Raw genomic sequence first — 20,619 nt, 5'->3', positions numbered from 1 at the left:
GGCGAGGCTGACCTGAGTTGGACCGAGAGCTTCTCCTCTACCAAGCCTTCTTCTGGCTAATGTGCGGTCACAGGAGAGTGGAGTGGATGAGATGTGATTAAGGTTTATTCGGAAATGGGAAATCAGAGACTGCTCTGCGCATATCATAACAGAGACATGGTTAACCCCTAACGTCCTGGATCAAGTTGTCGCTCTGGATGGACTGTCCTTGTGAGAGTCATTTGGCCGCAATACTAATGCAAATTCAAAAAATGCACTGCAGGAATTAAATGATGCCACCAGAAGCAACATGCCTAAGGAACTGGATGGAATTTTCACAGTAGCTGCTGATTTTTATCAACTCACCCTTAAAAACTAAAGATGTAGCTGGATCAAGGACAGAAGTAATTTCATTTTTTAAACTTGGTTTAAAAATGAACAATAAATATGCCTTCTACCTTTAATAAGGGGTTACTCCAGGGTGCCCTTCCTCCTCTGCTGCACGGTTCCAATCAAACACCTTGCAGTTTGTCCTGCTTCCTCTCCAGTAATCTTCCTTGAGTGGCTCCTCCGATGACAGGAAGTACTGTATGTTGTTATGGTTTTTAATTCCACTTTATTTGTCACTCATTTATTCACTTGATTTTATACTTTGTGCTGTCATATTTGACTTTGCCACTCTCACTACCTGCTCTCATCAGTAGATTCACTCCACCTGTTCTTCATCATTCACCTCTTCCTCATTCCCCCATTGGCCCTCTAGTATATCTCCTGGTCCACTTTCACTATCGCTTTGCTAGATTTCCTTTGTGTTCTGTGTCTTAGTTTTGCAGCATTTTATATCTACATTTTTTTTTTTTTAGGTGTCAACCCTGCCTATATTTTTATATTCTGCCTTAGTCCTACCACATGTTCTTTTGCTGATTGCCTGGATCATTTTTTATCCTTTCAATATTTTGCTCAGTAGGGACTCCTTGCTTTGTTTATCTGCCTTCTGAGTCTTGCTTTTGGGTTTTTTTCATCTGTGAACTGTGACTGTATATACCTGTACTGTATGTTCACCTTAAGAAAGAGACTGAGGTGCATGAAGGACTGGAGAGTTGTGGAGGTCCCTGTAAAGATTTTTATTGCTGTTTTTTGCAATTCTACTGGGTGTGGACAGAATTGTAATTTTCCCAATCTAACTTATTCAAAGTCACATATTTCATTCAGTGCTAATAAATAAATAAATATATATATTTTAAAAATGTGATCATGTGGTTACTGAAGTTTCTGTGACGGCAATGAGGCAGAGTGTGTGTTCACTGAAGACCACCAGGTGGAAGCAGAGGCTCTAAATTCTACTTGAATATGACTTGGCATTTTTGTGATTAAGGCAGTTGGCATCACTTTATGAAAGAAAAAAAAAACATCTCACTGTATTTTGCCATGCATTTAGTTTTTGTGTTTGTAGATATATCTAAGATGCCATCTGTCACATACAGCACTAACCTCTCTTTGCTGCTGCTTTTTTAAATATGTCCTGCTTGTTTTTTTCAGTTCTGTTTCAACTGTGTGTCCTTTTCCAGCCTTGAGAGCAGGCTCTGTTTTTGTTTTAAAGTCTTTTTTTAAAAAAAATCATCTTCACTTTTTTTCACAATGTATTTATTAATTTATCCTCTCAACAAAACAATTCAGAACAAACATAACATTAAAAACTCAACAGCAATATATCTCTGAAGCACACACTACCTGAAATAATATTTAAAAAATACATTTTACATATGTAATATTTCTTCACTTTCAAAAACACCTACATGTCTTAACTCTTTTATAATGATGTAAATGTCTTTGGGCGCCATGTCTTTGCTGTGATAAGAACAGCGTACTGTCTGAAGAGGATGTGTGTTTCTGTGGAAGTGGCGCAACCGTTCCAGAGAAGAACAATGAGGAAGTAATTTGAAAAACCTATAAAGCACTAGCTCAATATGGCAGCTGATTGTTATGACTTGTTTCAGACACATTTCATTTGTAATTTTGCTTAAAGCGCTCAGTGTTGATGCGTGGAATGGAACAGGTTTATTTTGTGACTCTTCTGGTCAAATCAAGTTCAGAGAGGAATTGACATAATCTACCAGAAATGACTCCTCTGACACATTTCACTGAAGTCTAACTAATATTGTACTTGATGGTTAGTCATGGGTTGCTAAGCAATTCAGACAGAGTGAATGTAGGCGTTCAAGCACAGTCACTGTGGGGAAAGTAATTTAACAATTTATTTAATATTAAAGCTTATAAACATGTTCTAGTGGAAACCCAAAATACACATTCACTTGAAAATGAGCATCATTCGTCCCCGTCAAGTAAGCAAAAACTACACAAAAAAATCAGTGCATGAAAATCAGTGCTACACACACTGGTAGCCGCTCTCTGTGATGATCGGCACAGACTGGTCAGCAGGGATCAGTGAGAGAAAAGGTCTTTGGAGCTCAGAGGAACACTGACCACCCTGGACACTGTCAACAAAACCCGGAACAACTTGGCTTAAGGAGCTTTGAGGCATCTTGGTGAAGAATTCATCTGGACATTTGTTCAAATGTCTTTCCTCCTCACCACTTCTCTCCGCTGAAAACACAATGGCAGGTTGCTCCACCAGATTCTGAAATGACTGGTAGTCGTCATCCACCGGAGGAAAGCTGCTTGAAACTGCAGGCACACCGCTGTAGCAGGGATTTTCATCACATATAATTTCACCTTCAACTTTTCCATGTAGCTTTTTCGCCTCATCAAAGCTCTCACACCCGACCTCAGCTGTGGACACAGGATCACATGACGCAATTGTGCCAGTGGAAGTGGAGGACAAACTGGACGACAAACTGAAGTCTTCTGCATATGCAGATCCCCCCAAATCTGCATTACTCTTCTGATACGACATGTCTGTTGGCATCAGAGATGAAACCACTGGTGGTGAATTCACAAGCAGACAAGCTGGTGCCTGCTGGTCGACAAAGGTCACATCATCACCTGCAGAAGGACGGTATGCAGAGTCACAAAGCATTTCAGCCTCCGTCTGGACCTCGGAGCTGCTGGTCATCATCTCATGTGGGACGCTTGGAATGAAGATGGAGTATGTTACATTGTCAAAGCAAGATGATCCAGAACTCATGTCATCAGCTCGGACATCACAAGGGTTGCAGGAGGAAGAGAGCAAACCACTGTCTTTGTTTACTCCTGCATTAAGTGAAATAGTGGTCAAAGGTGATATTGGGCTGATATTGGGGAAAGCTTTTACAAGAGCATCCTGAACACCAGCGATAATGTCAGCAGGTTCTGTGTGGGCATAACTGAGACAAGAAGAACCAGTACTGATCCCGCTGCTTTGCTGAGGGCTCCCGCTGCTCGTGTCTCCCAGTGACCCCTTCGACCTGGGCACAGAGAAATTAGTAAATTAAACTATCTATATAATGACATAGAAACCCTTAAGGAAATGTGTTGTAATGTAGCCACACTCACCATGGTTTGCTATCATCTGCAATATGGGGCTCAACACAGATTGAAGAGATGATCGGTGGCATAGGCTTCAAGATCTGCAACACAGAAGATGAAAATGAGTGATTCAACAGATCTGAAATGTTTCATTTGAAGAGGTCTATTTAGAAATATTCTTTTTCAATTTACGATGTCACATGAAGGATTTGAAAAATGCAGGATAAATGTTTTCAAATTGACTGAAAGCATCTGGAAAGGTTTAAAATTACAATCATGGGCAGATTATGCGACAATGGGCCCCTTGGCATGGATATACAAAGGCCCCAAATCTCTCTGGCATAGAAGCAAGACACACAGACTTTTTGGTTGTTTGTCTATTTTTCCTCCTGTTGTTTTTTTTTATGATTTTGTGTGTCTTTGGAGTTATTTTTTGTCTTTTTGGTCATTTTGTGTGACGTGCTTGTTTTGCCCCTTATGTAGTTCTTTTGTGTCTTTCTATGTTCTTTGTATCTCTCTGTGGTCATCTTGTGTCTCCTTGTGGTTGTTTGTCTTTTTGTTGTTGTTTGGGTCTCTTTAGAGTAATTTTGTGTCCCTCTAAGTTATTTTTTTGCTCTTACAGATCAGTTTGTGTTGATTTGTTTACATTTTTTGTCTCTTGTAGCTATTTGGCGTCTCTCTGAAGTTATCTTTGTGGTTTCTGTGTCCTTGGTCAGAATTGTCATTTTGCAGGTGAATGCCTGAGGGGCATCTGGGCTTGTGCTGTTTAGGCCCATTCAGTAATTGATGAGTAGATACAATCATTAAGATTTCAGTCCTGGTTGTTTTTGTGACACCCATGGTAACTGGTGGTAACAGCAAGTGCAGTTTAACAAAAGCCTGTTGAGCAGCTACGGTGACAAAAATGCAACACAGGAGCAACTAGTGTGTCAGTTCATGTTGTTTAATAAAAAAATAAGTCAGTAATATTTGCAAATGCAGTCTGATTTCATGTGCCCAGCACAAGTAGTTTTCCAAATTAAAATGTTGGTGAAGTCAGATTACATGCTTTATTGTTTCCTGTGAATCCTTCATGCATGTGAAGACTATCTGAATCTGCTATATAGAGAACAAATTACAGAATATAAATGAATTGAATGGCTACTGCTGAAAAATGTTTTGAAATTATCAAGGAGTATAACTATACTGTTTATGTGTAATTAAGCAAAATAATCAGATGCAACAATTGAAACTGTCATTTCTAGATGACTCACCTCTTGCTCACTTGGATGCATGATCAAAAGTTTATTTGGACATTTGGCAACTGTGTCCCACCACTTTGATTTGACCCTAAAATCAAGTGCACACGTAAATCATCAAAACTTACACACATGGCACATGAACATAACAGAGGTGTTACAATATTTACTAACACAGAAACTATACAAAGACAATCATATCTGCATGACTTACTTTGCATAACAGACATATACGGCAACGCTGATGATGACTGCAGCAACACTGAGGCTGATGAGGATAGCCAAGGGCACAACGTAAGACGACATATCTGTGAAGAAACATGCATGAGGTCAGTTAGGAAATCAGTCCATTTCTGTACAAATGACTTGCAGAAGAGACAGACCCGCGACTAGTTGATTTGGCACCATTGGTGATGAGTCAGACAACAAAACACTGCACAAATACAATGAGATGGTCATGATTCTTGTTTGAAATGATTATTTGACCGCTTGAAACACCTTTTTATTTATTTCAATGAGGCCACTCAGTTTGTGCAGCGCGGGTCTTGCAGTGGTGGTGGTTCAGTTTTTACCACGATGCAACACAATGCATAATGCCAAATAAGTACACTCAGAGCACGTTCTTGGTAGATATAACATTCTGTATTTGGAAATGTATGGTAGTTCCTTGGCCAGACCCAAGACTGAGGGGACAGACAAATATGCTCCATCATTTTCAAAACCTAAATTATGCCTTCTTCCTTTCAGAGAATGTTTACTGGTGTTGTGTTTCTGGGGTGGGTGGGGTGTGGTGCGCCACAACAGGGGTCAGTGTTGTGGAAGTATTTTCTTTTTGTCACTGTGAGTTCATTTTAATACCAACCCAGATAACAGACGTAACTCCTGTGCAGTTGCTGAGTAGCTTTGTAGCGCTTCCCCTTTCTGGGGTAAAAGCTGTAATTGTTCAAGTGACGGTCTTTTTGGATTCGCTGGAACTACTATGTTCTTTACTACCCCCCCACTGTATTTAATACAAAAAACACAATCATAACTATTTATTATAATACTTTGGAGCTGATTTTAAATAAAACAGATTTTTAAGTCAAAATTTTGAGGATTTTAGGAGTTCTGAAATTTCAAATAATGGCTCAGACACACCGCATATTTCACCTTAAAATAAATGGATTATTAGTATGTTTAAGGAATCTTATCATGTCTAATAAACATACAGTACACTTAATAACATAACGAGTGACAAATAAAGACTGAAAAGATGACACTTACGTGTTGTGAATTCCAACTCTTCACTACTGTCACTGAACTTGCCACTTCTGTTTGTGTAGCTTTTCACGCTGACTGCATACGTTGTACTTCGCTCCAATTCTCGACCAAGTATTTCATAGTTATATAGTCCACCAAGTGCAGATGGTTTGACAAATTTAGATACCTATTATGAAGAAACAAGAATTGGTACATATGGTTTGGTAGTGTGTTAAACTTAACAGCAACCTGACATAATAAAAATGGCAACGACTAAATGTACAAATGATCTGTGTTAAAAAGTGCACATGACTTTGCTCTTACCTTTTTTGTGTCTCCTTTTTTATGGTAAGTCACCTCAGCATGCAAGCTTTCATCTAAAGGACCAGTGTGGTGTGTTTTCCACATGATTTGATAATTCCCATTAGATTCTCTTATTGAGGTGATTGTCGGAGTTTTGGGCTTTACTATAAGAAAGATAAGAAAAATATGTTTTACATCTTTTCACTGTTATTCTACATCTGGATCAGTCTATTTCGGACAGATGATGATTAGAGTTATGGATTTTCATTTAACAGAAGTCAACTTACTGCTGCCTCTAATGTCGATGACTTTGGACTCCATGTGTTTGCCTCCTTTCAAAACCATGGCTGTGTGAGTCTCTCCAATAATAAGCATCATTTGGTTGAAAGAGCAACAACACTGTCCACTTTCACACTGTTTGGGAATGCAATACCTCTCCCTGTGTAATACAAGACAACATACATCCTGTTCTGAATATATTAAATATTTATATGCCATTAATAGCTGTTGATATGGAATATTAGGCTACACATGAAGAAAATCAATTTAACTGACATTAATTTGGTAGTACTATTTTAGTGAAAAGAATCATCAGTCAAAAGTATATCCATGATTATAATAACAGTCATTCACTAGCTCTGTTGTAAAACATAAAAACAACACCTTACCCATATCCGTTGTCACTCTTGAGGGTCAGATTATATTCAGTGCAGTTTTGCGCGTCAAAGTGGCAAAACATCAAAGAGTCATAGTCGTTGACACAGTCAAGGGTTTGGACTGAAACAGACACAAATAGATTTATACTGACAATGAGTTATTGTATAACCTAGACCATACAAAAGCTTTCTACATATTAACTAGTTTGGATCAGAAACTGTTTACATATTAATTAGACTTACCAGAGAGAGCTGTTGCAATATTCCCTAAAATAAGCAGGAAAAATGATATCCTGTCGCGATCTCGCCTGAAAGCAAAAACAATAGCAGATGTTTGTAACTCTGATGATTTAAGTAACTCGGACAATTCCCAAGACTCGAGATTACCTCTTTAACTCCATACTGAAACAGTTTAGTCCACTTCTCTGTCGAAAACAGCAATCAAAATCATTCCGACGACAAGAGAAAGTAGCTTTATATTTTGCTGCGTGCGTCAGTCTCACAGTCTTCCTGATAATGGAAAACTCATCCGGAAAATGTTGCGCCACCAATTCTGTGGAATTGCGATTCACTCCCACTTCCTTAAACAGTAAAACGCACTCACTTCACTCGAATGCAGATTTCAGCAGAATATAAGAAAGAAATGTAACTCGATTACCCCATTAAAATAATATATGATGAAATTGTGGATAAATGTGTAATAATAGGGTGGAAGAAAAATAAAATATACATGCTCTGACAGTTTCTGTAAGCGTTCGTTACGTTTTACCTAATAGATCATAGGATATTCCATTTTATCCGGCAGACCGAGAGAGATGACACAAATGATCTGATGCAATCTAAATGTCAAGCACCATTAGTTTATTATTATGCGCTGCGGCGTGTTATTAGAGAGCAGTTGGTGTGGCTTTCATGAGAGATGGTTAAGTCACATGCAGGCAGCCAATTTGCGTTACGCAGTATAGCAAAGGCTTGACCCGCCCTACTCTGCCTCTGATTGGCTTATCGTGACATTCTAACCAATCTAATCAACGAAGGCAACGGATACTAGCCAATCAGAGGAAGGATAGGGCGGGCCAGAATGCACTTGAATCCCGCCCCCTGAGGAGGGGAAAACAATCTCACTTCATTTAACTTTACGTTTTAACTTATCTGTCAACCCGAAAAACTGAGCTTTTAAAAGGATAAAAGTGGATCCAGAGGTGAATGATCAGCAGAGCGGGGTGGGGGTTGGAATTAAAGTACTGTTTGCAACAAGCATTTTTCTAATTCGTCCAGACAAACTGTAGAGGTTAAAGCTAACTGCTGTTAATTATCTGGGAGACATATGGTGCCAAAATAATCCATTGACATACTGGTGTCCAATATTTTTGACTAACTATAGGTCTGTTTGCATTATACCCTTAGATTGAATTCTTCGGCAGTGGTAGTCCCTCCATCTGTGGGCGCGATTTTCAGAGTATGGTGTTGCACTCTGTCTCTATGCCTTCGCCATCCTAGGAAAATTCAGAGTGGGGAAGAAATAACAGCGCAAATGCGTCCATAGAAACTGTCTCTCAAAGCTCCTTTTAGAAAGTAGCCTAGGCACAGTCAGTGTGCCACACAAACACACAGTCATGTGATTTCAGACAGCTAAAGAGATGTCAAGAGGTAACTGAATGAACTTAAAACAGAAAATGAATTGATTCCTGTCATGCAAATTAAGTGAATCTGTCAAACCACCACAGATACAGATGTAGTTACAGCTGTCTGAGGGATTAGGTTGATTACACATAGTGCTACCTAGCTGCCGCTAGTGTGGCAGACAGTGTGCAAAAGAAAACTTGGTGCAAAGTATGATATCCAGCAGACACAGCCACATGTTTACCCCCCAAAAAGGAAAGTTCTGGACACTAGACAAGCATAAAAACCATCTCGATGTCTTATAGAGCCTCTATAGATGGACCAATGATCAACCAAAATTGCGACTCAACTGATTTCGATGCAGCTGTCTATGATTATGAAGACAAAGACATAATCATTCCTCCATCTCCTGCTGCTAAAACATCACTGAGTGCAAAGATGGTTGATGATGGGAGTCTGGATGGATCTAAATGTCACCTCCTTGATGATAAGAATGAGGTATATGTTTGGACGTAATCTATAAGTTTCTGTTGCAGATACAAATGAATCCAAGATTTAAAGTTTTTTTTTAAAATGTAATGCAAGATACGGCAGATCTGCTGCTGTTACTGGAAGTACTTTTGCCGGTCCTCCAACTCTGTGCTGGAGGATCTAAGAATAGGGCACATACATTAAATACTAAAGTTGAGCTGAGACGGGCTGTTGAAAGACACTCCAGAAGACACTTTACTTGCCTTACCCTTTGCTATATGCATTTTGTTTTTAAAAATGTAATAATTTGTGGGTTCAGCTACCTCAAGCACATCTATCGCTAAAAAGTGCATGCAATTAAGCATAAAGCCATGCAATTTTCACTGATAAACATTTGCAGTAGATTCAGCGATAGCAAAGATCTCACCTTCCAACTTCAGCGCCAGACCTCAAATGATCTCTTAGCTGGATGGAAGCATATCACTGAAACCAGGATCTTTAGCCTTTCATTCGCTTTCCAGAAAAGTGAATGCTTTTATTAATGGCTATGGTTTTGGCATCACATCTGAGCTTAATGTTTAGATGTTTAGATGATTTATTTTGACATTAAGAAACTCATGCACGCAGCCCTTTTTTTTTTTTTTTTTTTTTTTTAAAGAAAGCTCTCATTGGAAACATCTCAGTAAAAACTTCAAATCAGATTAACTCTTGAACTTTCAAGTTTGGAATTTTTAACCTTGTCTGAGGTATTTGGACTGTATTGTGTGCACTGTGTGTATAATGTGCCCATGACACATAACACTGCATTTTGAAATGTTTCTGCAGCTGCATTTTACTCATAACACCATCTGTTGTGTATTGGTTCTGCAACTCAGTGAAAGGATATGTGTATGATTCAGTGGGTATCTGAAAAATGTTCTGCTGCTGCAATTTAAGAACCACTTTTAAAATTATGTTTTTCCTGTGTATTAACCTCTAATAATAGAAAATAGAGGCCGACAAGAAATCCTGGCTCTGGAGCAAAAATCCCCAGCTGGAGTTGAACCAGGGACGTTCCCCTTTCAGTATACGGTATGCATTCCCAAGGCCAACGAGACACTCTGTCACTTCTGAAAGCTATCCAGTCTTCTGTTGGCAGTAGAGAGATGCTGTTCACTGCTACTGTGTGTGTGTGTTTTTCAGGGGTGTTAATGTACGGATAAGTGTGAACAGTGTCATGCCAAACAGCTAAGATTAGCAGTCACCAAATATGACAACGATGTTCTGGATGTGTGAGTAAAAGAGAGAGAGCAAGATGAAGATGATGTTACATGTGTAAAAAGGGAACCAGGACAAGAAGTTAACAGTTGGACCTTCGTACTGTATGTGTTGCAGAGGCTGGATCAAATGGGTTGGCTTCGTGTGCGACTATGTGGATGGCACAGCATCCTGTTTGGTCGATCTTTTCTATTTGAAGTGCCATGTGCACATTTTCAGCTTTAGGAGTCTTGATCTTGGAAAACCCCCGAGGTACACATGAAAACAATTTTGTAATGATATGTGTGTGAACATTTATTGTGGGCTTAGGGCCAGAAAGCCAGTTAATTTCTATCAAAGACTTTTAGGACTTTATTTTTAGCCATACTACTGTAGAAGAATACCTCTAGGGATGGCTCTGTTGGTCCAGACCAGAATATCTCAATGACTGTAGAATGGATTTCTATTAAATTTTAGTATGCAGACATTAATGGAGCCCAGAGCATGAATCTGAAAGGGTAACATCTGTATTTTTCAACTTGGACCCTATATTCTTATGTTTTTGTGTCTAAGTGACTAATCAGAACAATTTTTCAAACTGGTCCAGTATTAAGCAACGAGAAGCTGCGAAACAGGCTGCAATGTAATGCCTGTGGGCAATTGTGCATCTTCAATTTAGGTACACTAAAAGTGCTTGTTTTTGCTTCTAATGGGCTCAGATGATCTTCTGTCTGACAACATAATGAAAAGGATTCCCATAGATATTGACCCCATTGCTAAAGGGTAAGATCCTTTCTGTTCAACCAGAAACAGCCCCGAAATCACTTTCGCCAAACCCACCAGACCACACTTAATTTAAAGTCTAAGGAAACAAGAAACAAAAAAACAACCTTGCAAAAGTTGTCCTGGTTTGCCTCTCCACTGATGCCAGTATTAACCAAATCCTGTTTGGTTTATATGAACCCTTTATCTATCCAATTAGATGTAAAAAGATTCTGAGGTTACTGTTTATTTAAATTGAGTCTGGTGTATTTGGTGATGGCTGTTTCTGGTTAAATACAGAAGATCTCTATCTCTTTAACAAAAAAGACTTTCTCTGTAAGATCCTTTCTGTAATGCTGCCAGACACTTAATATAATAATCTGACCCTGTCAGTGGCAAAAAGAAGCACTTTTAGTCGCTGTAAATCGTCCGTTCTCAGTTGCCGTAGGGATAACATTGAAACGTTTTTTGCAGCAGCAGGCTGCAGTATCATGTTCTGGACCAGTTTGAAAAATTGTTATTCCCATTACTCACTGAGTCACAAAAAATCTGAAAATAGGATCCTGGTGGGAAAATACTGGTTACCCTTTAATGACTTTGAGGATCCCCTGACATTTGAAGTGTCCCAAAAATGTTTACTTGCATGACTATGCAATTTGATGTCGACATTCATAGCCTTTGTGAACTGTGATTTCAGACTAGTCACCTAGGGCCATCATAAAGTCACTTTGTTTTGTACTATGGTTTGTCTATCTCATAGTTTGTTTTTCTTTGCAATGGGCACCATATCCTCACATAGCTGCTAACATGGCTCTGGGCCTGTGTCTGTCCTGTTAATTTTGCCAAAAAAAAAAAACAACGAAAAAAAACAACCTACAAAATTAAGGCATGATAAAAAGCTTTCTTTGTATTTGTAAGCCATTAAGCTATGTTCTGTCCACTTCACCAGTTTCTAAATGTGATCCATTTGTATGCTGCAAAAGTTGTATGCTGGGAATGCATGTTTATGTTTTGTGCTCTTGCAGTGTGTCTGCTGGCAGAGACATCATGTTGCAGCCTCTTTACAATGCATGTTTGTTAGTGTAAGGAAGACCCCGTCCTCTGCCTTGTGCTGGAAGGGAGTACAGGACGTTAGCTATGGCAGTACTTCAGACACATAGAAGTATCAGTATGCGCCAGAGAATTCTGGCTTCAGTTGCTTGAATAATAAAAATAGTAAATATAACCTTGAGTGGTAGTAAATATAACCCCAAGTGTCAGTTCATGCCATCTTAAATACAAAGTGGTGACTGTGCTTAATATGATTTTACACGATCTGAATGACAGACACATCTGAAGATGCACTTTTTTCCTGGTTTGACCTTATTGCAAAGCAGTTTGTCTTAATAACTAAGTGTGTTTGCAGCTATAATTTGGGTGTTTTTTGTGTGTGAAGGCAGTAATTAAAGAAATATGTATGGGGATGGGAAATTGCACATCCGCTCCAAGTATACTCCCCTAATATATTGAAAAAAAAATATAAATTTAAAATGTGAAGTCTGACTTAATTGTCAATCATTTATGTAGACAGTATGTAATATATGTAGACACTATAAGCTTTCATTAATTGCATATTATACTGTATAGATGTAGTTGCACATAAAAAATATTAGACTATAATATGGTAAGAAATGAGTTTTCACATTTTTTAACTTTTTCCCCAGACCCCTTGGCAAATTTTGGTCTTTTTCCTTTAAACTACATTTTCCTTTTAATGGATTTAGGAACCATGTCAGCAATATGATGCTGTATGGCTTACAGTACCCTCACTATGAATATGGGAGTTTAAAGTGGGATTGACACAATACCAATTGGCCTCTAGCCTTTACATGATTTTTAGATACAATCCCAGAACATGATGTGTTTCCAAAACGATGCAGCTGTGTGTGTGGGTGTTGGTGTTTGCCAAAGGGATACCCTCTCTCCTTAGCACCTTGCTTGCACAGTACATGAGCTATGTTCCCAAGCACCCAGTGAATGGAATCACTCCAAGCCACTATTTGTAGAGCACCCACATTTCCAATCTAATTCTAATTCTCTTTATACTTTCATTAGTATCCATGTTGTATGATTTTTTTTATCCAAGATAATTTGGGGGTGTTTTAACTTTATTTGACAGTCAGAGTATACAGAGACATTGTGAGGTGCAACGTGCATTAAACATGGAGCTGAAATTGAACCATTGATGTTGTAATTATCTTGAATGCGTCTGAAACACCCAGGTTTACCTGTATATTTAATTCTGACACTTTGTTCGCACGCTACACACTCAAATACTGAAAACACTTTTGTATGAAATGATAACACTATAACATGGAGCATCTCCAACTATGAGGAAAAAAGTAATGCCTGCACACTTACTGCATGCAGCACAAGTCTAATGAAGTGTTTTTGTCAGTGTTTTTGAATTGGTTGCGCACCTACATAATAAGGTTTTAAATCATCTGCTATATATTTGCACATACATATTTTACAAAAAAATATATATATCATATAAATATTATTGTTATTTATATGATATATACATTTTACACATATTTATTTGGTAATGAAAATAGTTGTGTAATAAGTTATTATTATCTTGTAGGTCGTGCCCAAAGACTTATTTTATGTGGCCCACTATGTAATGGTTTGTGTTGCAGTAGCATTTCCATTGCACAGTTGCCAGAGAAATGTACTACTGACCAGTACAGCTCGAGCTGTGGTGGTAACATTATAGTGCTGTAGAGATTAAGAGGCGTGACAAGCACATGGTGTGGAAGGGTGGAGAAATGGCTTAGTATGGAGTTGTCAACAAAGCGTCAGCCAGTGGGCCGGCTCAAAGTCCTGGCACTGGAGAAGCCCCCGTTTCTAGAATTGGAACACATAGAAATGTTCGGATACCTACATCACAGATTTCTTCAGTGTGCAATACAGTTGCAGACTCATAGGAAGACTTAAAGGTGACAAATCCAGGCAATTTAAGATTTGATGATAGATCCAGTTTGACATATGCAACTGCTTAAACCCCACATTTCAAACTCACTACATTCTACAGACATTTCCTAACTGACCTCTGACCATCCAGTGCAACAAAGACAAAAAAGGGAGCTCCCTACAAGAATGAAGTTATTATTCTTTTTAAAGTATTAATGACAAGCACTGCTCTGTGCTCATTTACTTCATAAAGAGAACTCTGAATTTACTGCATGTTTGTATATTTTTTAAAAAACTACTGTGCGAATAACATCTTTTTGTGGCGTGAACAGAAAGATTGGCTCTGTTTGCTCCAGTTCTGTGCTCTCCTGTTGGTTCTCTGTGGGCTGGTCTCAGGCCCTTTCCATAACGGGCCATGGAGATTGTGACGTTAGATGCCAGCGGTCCTTATAAGCACCTGTCCCTCTGCGTCATACCAAGCACCCAATATGAAAAGCGTGTGATTGTTTTCCGAATGAGACAGTGTGCGTATATAGTAGGCGAAGACTATATAGCCTCTATAGAGGTTACTTTCTCCATTCAACTGCAGGGCCTGATAGGACACTGCACACAGGGAGCTCTGCACCGCACTTTACTGCTTTACACTTTATAATCTTTTTCTTTATTCGCTCCTCTCCCAGTATAACATGGAGGTAAGAGAACATTCATTTATACCTGATGTATGTGTTCAAGAATTATTATAATGATGACTTTGGTATTCACTAAAAGGTTAAACTAATCTAGCAACAGTTTAGTGCACTATAAGATGATTGTAAACATTTATTGAAAATTATGCATGTTATGCATTATGCATATTAAAAGTCTACGTTTATTTTCTTACTGATGTGCTTAAACTACAGAGTAGTTATAGGTCTCAACATGATTAAGATTGTTTTTAGTGTAAAAGAAAAGACTTCTTGTGCTTGTACACTCCTAGATGTAACTGACAGATCATGCAGAGCAGTTTTGCTCATTTAGCAGAAATAAGGACATAAGGTTTCAATCAGTCGTAAGATGCACTGGCTTGCAAAGTCTAAACACCTGTTTAAGCTTTAAGTTGCAAGCCATGGTGCATGTTAAGACTGTAGTGCAATCGATCTCCCTGAAGGAGTTGCAGGTGATGATAAGTACCTACTGAAAGTATTTACAGTAGCAGCAACAAATGTAATCATACTTAGCTAAACTGTATTAAGGAACATAACTTTCTTAAAGTCATCAAAAAGATTCATGAGATGGAAAATCTGACTTAACTACTTAGATTGAGAAATTAGACATTGCAAGATGGACAAATGTATTTGTTGGCATAAGGAATGTGTTTATTGTGTGTTTTCACATGGCATGTCCTCATTGCTTAAAATGTAATGTACCTCCCTTTTGCTGTCTCCTTTGATAATCATGCTAAATATTACTTAAATTATCAGGTGCTGTAGCAGGACCCCCTGCCTATAATCAATAACATAGTGTTTCTATCATGTAGATATGATGTATGTTATACTAACTGTCAGGTCCTTTTTCTCTAAAGCAATAATACAGAACAACAGGAACACTAATAAAACCTTAGTATAGAACAAAGTATAGCATAGTCTGTGCACCCTCACAACACAGAAAAGGCATATTATCAGAATGGGGTTTATTTGAGCTTTTCAGTGCCATTCTCCTCTTTAATCTAAGCAGTAATAACCACCAATGACTGAGTCCTATATTCTCCAGGTGGTTCCCTGTGTCAAGAAAGTGAGTAGCCATGCAGCATCACTGTTGGCAAGTCTGAATTTCCAAAGAGAAAAAGCTCAGTTCTGTGACTGTGTGGTCACACAGAGATATGGCCCCCGTGAACTCCACCCTGCACACCGGTGAGCAACATAAACACTCAGCACATCAACAAGAACACATTGGTATAAGAAAATCTTGTTTATATTGTTAGTGCTATGTCTTACATGATGCTCATCATTTTATGCAGCATCACATGTTGCTCCTTGCTCCCCCAGGTGTGTCCTGGCAGCCTCTAGCCCAGTGTTGGCATCTATCCTATCCTCTGCTGGTGCCCTGGTGGAACTGCAGGCTCCATGTCTGTCTGACTCTGTACTGTCACTTCTTCTGGATTACATTTACACAGGAGCATTGCCATACGCTCACAGCCAGCAACAGTATAGCAACCTGCTCACTGCTGCCCACCACCTGCAGATGGATGAATTGCAGGAGGATCTGAGAGCTTTGCAACAGTCTGAAGAGAAAGCTGCAGATAATACGAATGCTTCTGCTGGAGATGAGAATCAGGCATATGGAGACATTAGTAATACTTATAGAAAAACTTTGAAAACTAAGTATCTGCCATTATCACTGGAGAGAGAGGATCATTCATATTCAGTCAATGTGCATGAATGTGATAACACAGATTCATGTAAAAGTAGCTGTAAAAATGATAGAAACCACTTAAGCAAAAAGGGTGCATGCACTTTAAGCAATGCAAGTACCTGTTTTAGTTTATCTGAAAGCACTGAGAGCAGTGTAAATACAGATAACTGCAGACAAGCACCTCAGGATTTGATTCAAAATATCCACCGCACAGCTGAAGTGCATGGAGTTTGTGGAGTGGACAAAGAAGTGCAAAAGGATCAGTTTCATTCAGCTGGCACTGTAAAACCAGAAACTTGGCAGAGGAGCACAGAGGAGGAGCCAGAGCGGACAGTTGACAACAGGAGGAGGTCAAATTTACTTTGCACTGCTGAGATCCAAGAGGAAGAAACAAGCAGAGCAGAGAAGACACAAACTAACAGAAAAGAGGAAGACAAGACTAAAATCTGTCACTCTATCCTTCTTCCTCTTTCCATCTCCAACCCTCATGACAATGTTTCACCCTCACATTGGACCTCTTCATCATCTAACTCATCACCACATCCGTGCTGTGGTGCAGTACCTGTCATCCGTCACAGCAGTAGAGCAGTTATGCTCCAACAGGCAGAAATGCCACCAATGCCTTCTTCTTACCACCCAGTATCCCAGGCCCCAGTCAGCTCCAACAGGGCCTCTAACACAAGAAGCTTAAGCAATGACAATATTGTTGAAGGTATAACCATGGGATACAAAGATCATCTTGGGGCACAGAATCAGGATTTCAGAAACATTAAAGACCACATTGGGACAAAAAGTTGGGATTACAAGGACAGTTCCAATCATTCTGACACCCTAAAACAGAACAACAGCAGCAATGCAGATGATTTTATAGGAAAGAATGGTCAACATATGAGCAATGGATTATCTCACCATACAGATCATGATGATCGTCATGCTTATTATGATTCATTTCAGAATAAGAATCACACAAATCATTTTAGGGATAAGTCAGTTCCACAGAATATAGATTGCAGCAATTTGACCAGAAGATTAAAGTATAAAACTAATCTCACTTTTGATGATTTCCCCTCCAAACATCGACGGATGGCAACTACTGCAGAGGCTCCAGAAGCTTTAGTTCCACTTCCTGCAAAGGAACCAGAACCAGGAAGTGACCCGCAGTGCGAAGATTTGTGTTCCAAGGGAGAAGTGAAAGAAGAAATCAATAACTCAAGGTCTCTGGCTGAAACAGATAAACAGGACAGCCACTATAACTTGCATACAGCTGAGACAAGCACAAAAGCTGCTTCCTATAGCCACCATGAATCTGACAACAGAGACACAGGTATTACAGACAAAAGTCATGTCTCCACCACACCAGAATCATGTTTGGAAAGTGTCACTAGTGATCTGTCTAGCTTTGAATGCCACACATCTCCTGAAAAAAGTGCTGAGATCTCGGAGCCACACTTGACTTTTACAATGCCTGTGGACTACAACATGTCTCACCCTACGTATGGTTTTGTGGGGCCATCATACCATGGACATCTTCAATATCACTGCCTACCACAGTCAGAAACACACTTATCACATGAATACTCTAGTCACAAACCCTCCCACCCCAGCAACCCTGATCATTCAGACCAGTCCAGTGATGAGGAGGAGGGGGTTGGCACCTTTGCCAGTCCAGGTTACAACCCTCTGAGGCAGCACTTTGCTTCAGGGACAACAGACCAGGTTCTGCTGCTGGACATTAGTGCTAAACCTGCTGAGTTGCTAGTTGCTGATGCATTTGGCAAAAAGCATACATTTGGATATAGGAATAATGATAGAGATCAAAGGAATGGAGCAACATCTATAGCAGGAGTTGACACTAATTATTTGTTTGGAGAAATCAATGTTGAAGAAAGAAAATCTGTTGGTAAAGACCCAAGCAGACCAGGAGCTGAGGTCATACATAAAGCTGGGGTTGTGGAGAGGATGTCCAACCTGAAAGAAGGTGAGAACCAGACCCCTGGCCTGACAGCCTGTTCCCCTCCTACTGTGTTGGAGTCTCTACAAGCCTCGGTGTCATCTACCTTGTCTGTCTGCATACCTTCTGCATTGTCATCCAGTATGCCAACGAATATATCAGCTCATCTGTCAAACCCTGTTCACCACCCGTTCCAGTGCTCTCTGTGCGACCGGTCCTTCAGCCAACGAGGCTCTCTGAATAGACATGTGCGGAGCCACCTTGGCGTACGGCCTTTCCCGTGTCCCCGCTGCCCTATGACTTTTTCACGACAGTACCGCGTCACAGAGCACATGCGCGTTCACCAGCGCTATGTCTTCAAAAGTGACTTTCAAAAGCCCCATGCCTCTTCAACTTGAGACAGCAAGTAAGGGCATGTAAGTTATTGTCCCATCATTGAAGAACAGTATTATTCAAATGTATTTGCTAGTTTCATGCAGATGTCCAGCCATGTTCTCAAGTGACACTGCCTGTGGTCGTATGATCGGGATGTGCCAGGTGCCTTCTGTTGGGATAAAATAACGCAGCAAATGGTTCTTGCCTTCTCACCTGATGCAGTCCAGCAGCATTTCATGTGCATGTGAAAGGTAGCTTTTGGCATAGCAATCTAATGCCAAAAGCACTGTCATAGCAGCGGTATTTTACAAGTCCGGATATTTGAGTTGGAGTTGGTAGAGACCAAAAACAGAGCTAAAAGAGAGTATACATTAGCCACAAAACCGCAAGCTGATTACATGTCAATGTTGTGTTCACACCCAAGTATTATTGCACACCCCAGTTATTGCAGATTTAAGTCACTCCTTAAATGCTGAATGTGTAAGGCAATTATTTCTTAGAAGCTAGCCAGATAACATATAAACATAAAAGGTGATGGTATGCATACTAGCTTAGCATAGCATAGCTTTTTACTGCCAAAAATGACCAAACAATCTGTTAAAAATGGTGTATTTCTGATTCTTGATTGTAATTAATCATGTATTAATCATGTTTGCTTTGGCAGACTTAATTTTTCACATCTGGTATAGACTATAGTTACTTACTTCTGTATTGCATGTCCAACAGTTACCAGTGAGACTCATATTAGCTATTTAGACTATGCATACGATGTCAGTCTTTTTGTTTTTATAATTCATGAAGTGTTACAGTAATCAAATGAAAATAACCTTAATAGTATTTCCATTCCTTTATTTATGCATGATTTCCTTTGTTCATTGGATGCTGTATGGTGTGTAATCTAGAGGAGATTCAAATTAGAGTTTAATTACAGTAATTTATCTTGTTTTCTTTGTCTGTTGTAGATCTTTTTTTTGTTTTATTGTTTTCAAATTTCAGAAAAGCTAGCCTTAAAGCATAATCTGAACTCACTGCAACATAAAGAACTTTGTGTTTGCATAATTGTTTAATTTGTTGTTATTGTGTTTGAAATGTGAATATTTGAACTTGTACACACTTTGAACAGGCATATTGTAAACTGTTATCGCCTGTTTTTGGTAAAATGAGCCAAAATCAAAATGTAACGTAACCTGCGTCTTGCAAACTTTTGGTGACAGTTAGATGTGTCATGATGTGAATATCATAGCCCTGTTCATATCACCAGATGTATTAGTGATACATCTCACATGCTGTCCTCTGTAGGTGGGGACAGTATGTTGGGTGTCACAGTGTTTGTACTTAATAGTGTTGCTACTGAAACATGAGCTGACATGGTTAAAAAAAAAAAATGTGTCAAGGGCAGCCATGAGGATCTGTGCATGGTCTGTCCTGATGCCAAACGTCTTCTTTAAGGGACAGTGAGGTGGAAAAGGATCACATGGCTCTGTGTTCAACACCTCACATAGTAAAAGCATACAGAAAAGGTTACACGAGGTGACATGTTTATGATTAGAGTTGTCAACATTTTCGATTTCCATGTTCAGATGTTCTCGCTCTGTTGTTTGAAAAAAAAAAAAAAAACCCTCATTAAATGCTTCAGAATAGACATGGCTGTGTGTGTCTCCATTTGGTAATGATGCAATTCTATATGCCAACTCACTTACTCACTTTGTAATAAGTCATTATGTCTGCAGTTCTAAAAATGAATAAGCATTAATAAAGATCAGGATTTCCCACTTATGCCAAGACAAGTCTGTAGCTCATCTGAAGTTGTAAGTGTTGAAAGTAATTGGTAGTTTATAATAAAGGATTTTAATATGACTGCTGATATGTGATTTAGGAGGTCTGGAACCAAGCTGTTCAAACTGTCTGTTATGGTCTTTCTTGTGAGTAAAAGTGAAGTGTGTTAGATTGAAGGAAATTTAATGGCATCTAGTGT

The 20,619-nt window shown here is 39.2% G+C and overlaps 2 protein-coding genes across 4 annotated transcripts in view; one reads left to right on the top strand and one right to left on the bottom strand.

The window, feature by feature from the left end:
* Positions 1 to 20,305, top strand: part of LOC121958972 (uncharacterized) — a 33,920-nt gene extending 13,615 nt beyond the window's left edge. The window contains exons 2-4 of one of the 2 annotated variants that reach the window (XM_088079298.1): positions 9,960 to 14,619; positions 15,677 to 15,816; positions 15,952 to 20,305. In XM_088079298.1, coding sequence (XP_087935424.1) covers positions 14,614 to 14,619; positions 15,677 to 15,816; positions 15,952 to 18,667 — 2,862 coding nt within the window. In that variant the 5' untranslated portion in view covers positions 9,960 to 14,613 and the 3' untranslated portion in view covers positions 18,668 to 20,305. Of the gene's footprint in view, positions 1 to 8,606; positions 14,620 to 15,676; positions 15,817 to 15,951 lie in introns of those variants that run through there. The other variant, XM_088079294.1, reaches the window with a different exon arrangement.
* Positions 2,222 to 7,861, bottom strand: LOC121959163 (uncharacterized). 2 transcript variants are annotated; one of them, XM_042508479.2, is made up of 11 exons: positions 7,650 to 7,861; positions 7,268 to 7,461; positions 7,124 to 7,188; positions 6,893 to 7,001; positions 6,512 to 6,663; positions 6,246 to 6,388; positions 5,946 to 6,108; positions 4,897 to 4,990; positions 4,698 to 4,773; positions 3,472 to 3,545; positions 2,222 to 3,383 (listed from the first exon to the last, which is right to left on the bottom strand). In XM_042508479.2, exons 2-11 carry the CDS (start codon positions 7,279 to 7,281, stop codon positions 2,366 to 2,368), a joined length of 1,908 nt encoding a protein of 635 aa, XP_042364413.2. In that variant the 5' UTR covers positions 7,282 to 7,461; positions 7,650 to 7,861; the 3' UTR covers positions 2,222 to 2,365. The 2 variants fall into 2 exon arrangements, with proteins under 2 accessions (XP_042364413.2, XP_042364339.2); XM_042508405.2 differs by having other exon boundaries at positions 7,268 to 7,861.
* Positions 20,306 to 20,619: the final 314 nt, after the last annotated feature.

The sequence above is a fragment of the Plectropomus leopardus genome, chromosome 1 (genome assembly GCF_026936395.1).
Source record: "Plectropomus leopardus strain MGB_pleo_1.0 chromosome 1, ASM2693639v1, whole genome shotgun sequence".
Classification (NCBI taxonomy): Eukaryota; Metazoa; Chordata; class Actinopteri; order Perciformes; family Serranidae; genus Plectropomus; species Plectropomus leopardus.
The sequence above is the reverse complement of the archived record's forward strand: the minus strand, read 5'-3'. Positions and strand labels throughout refer to the sequence as shown.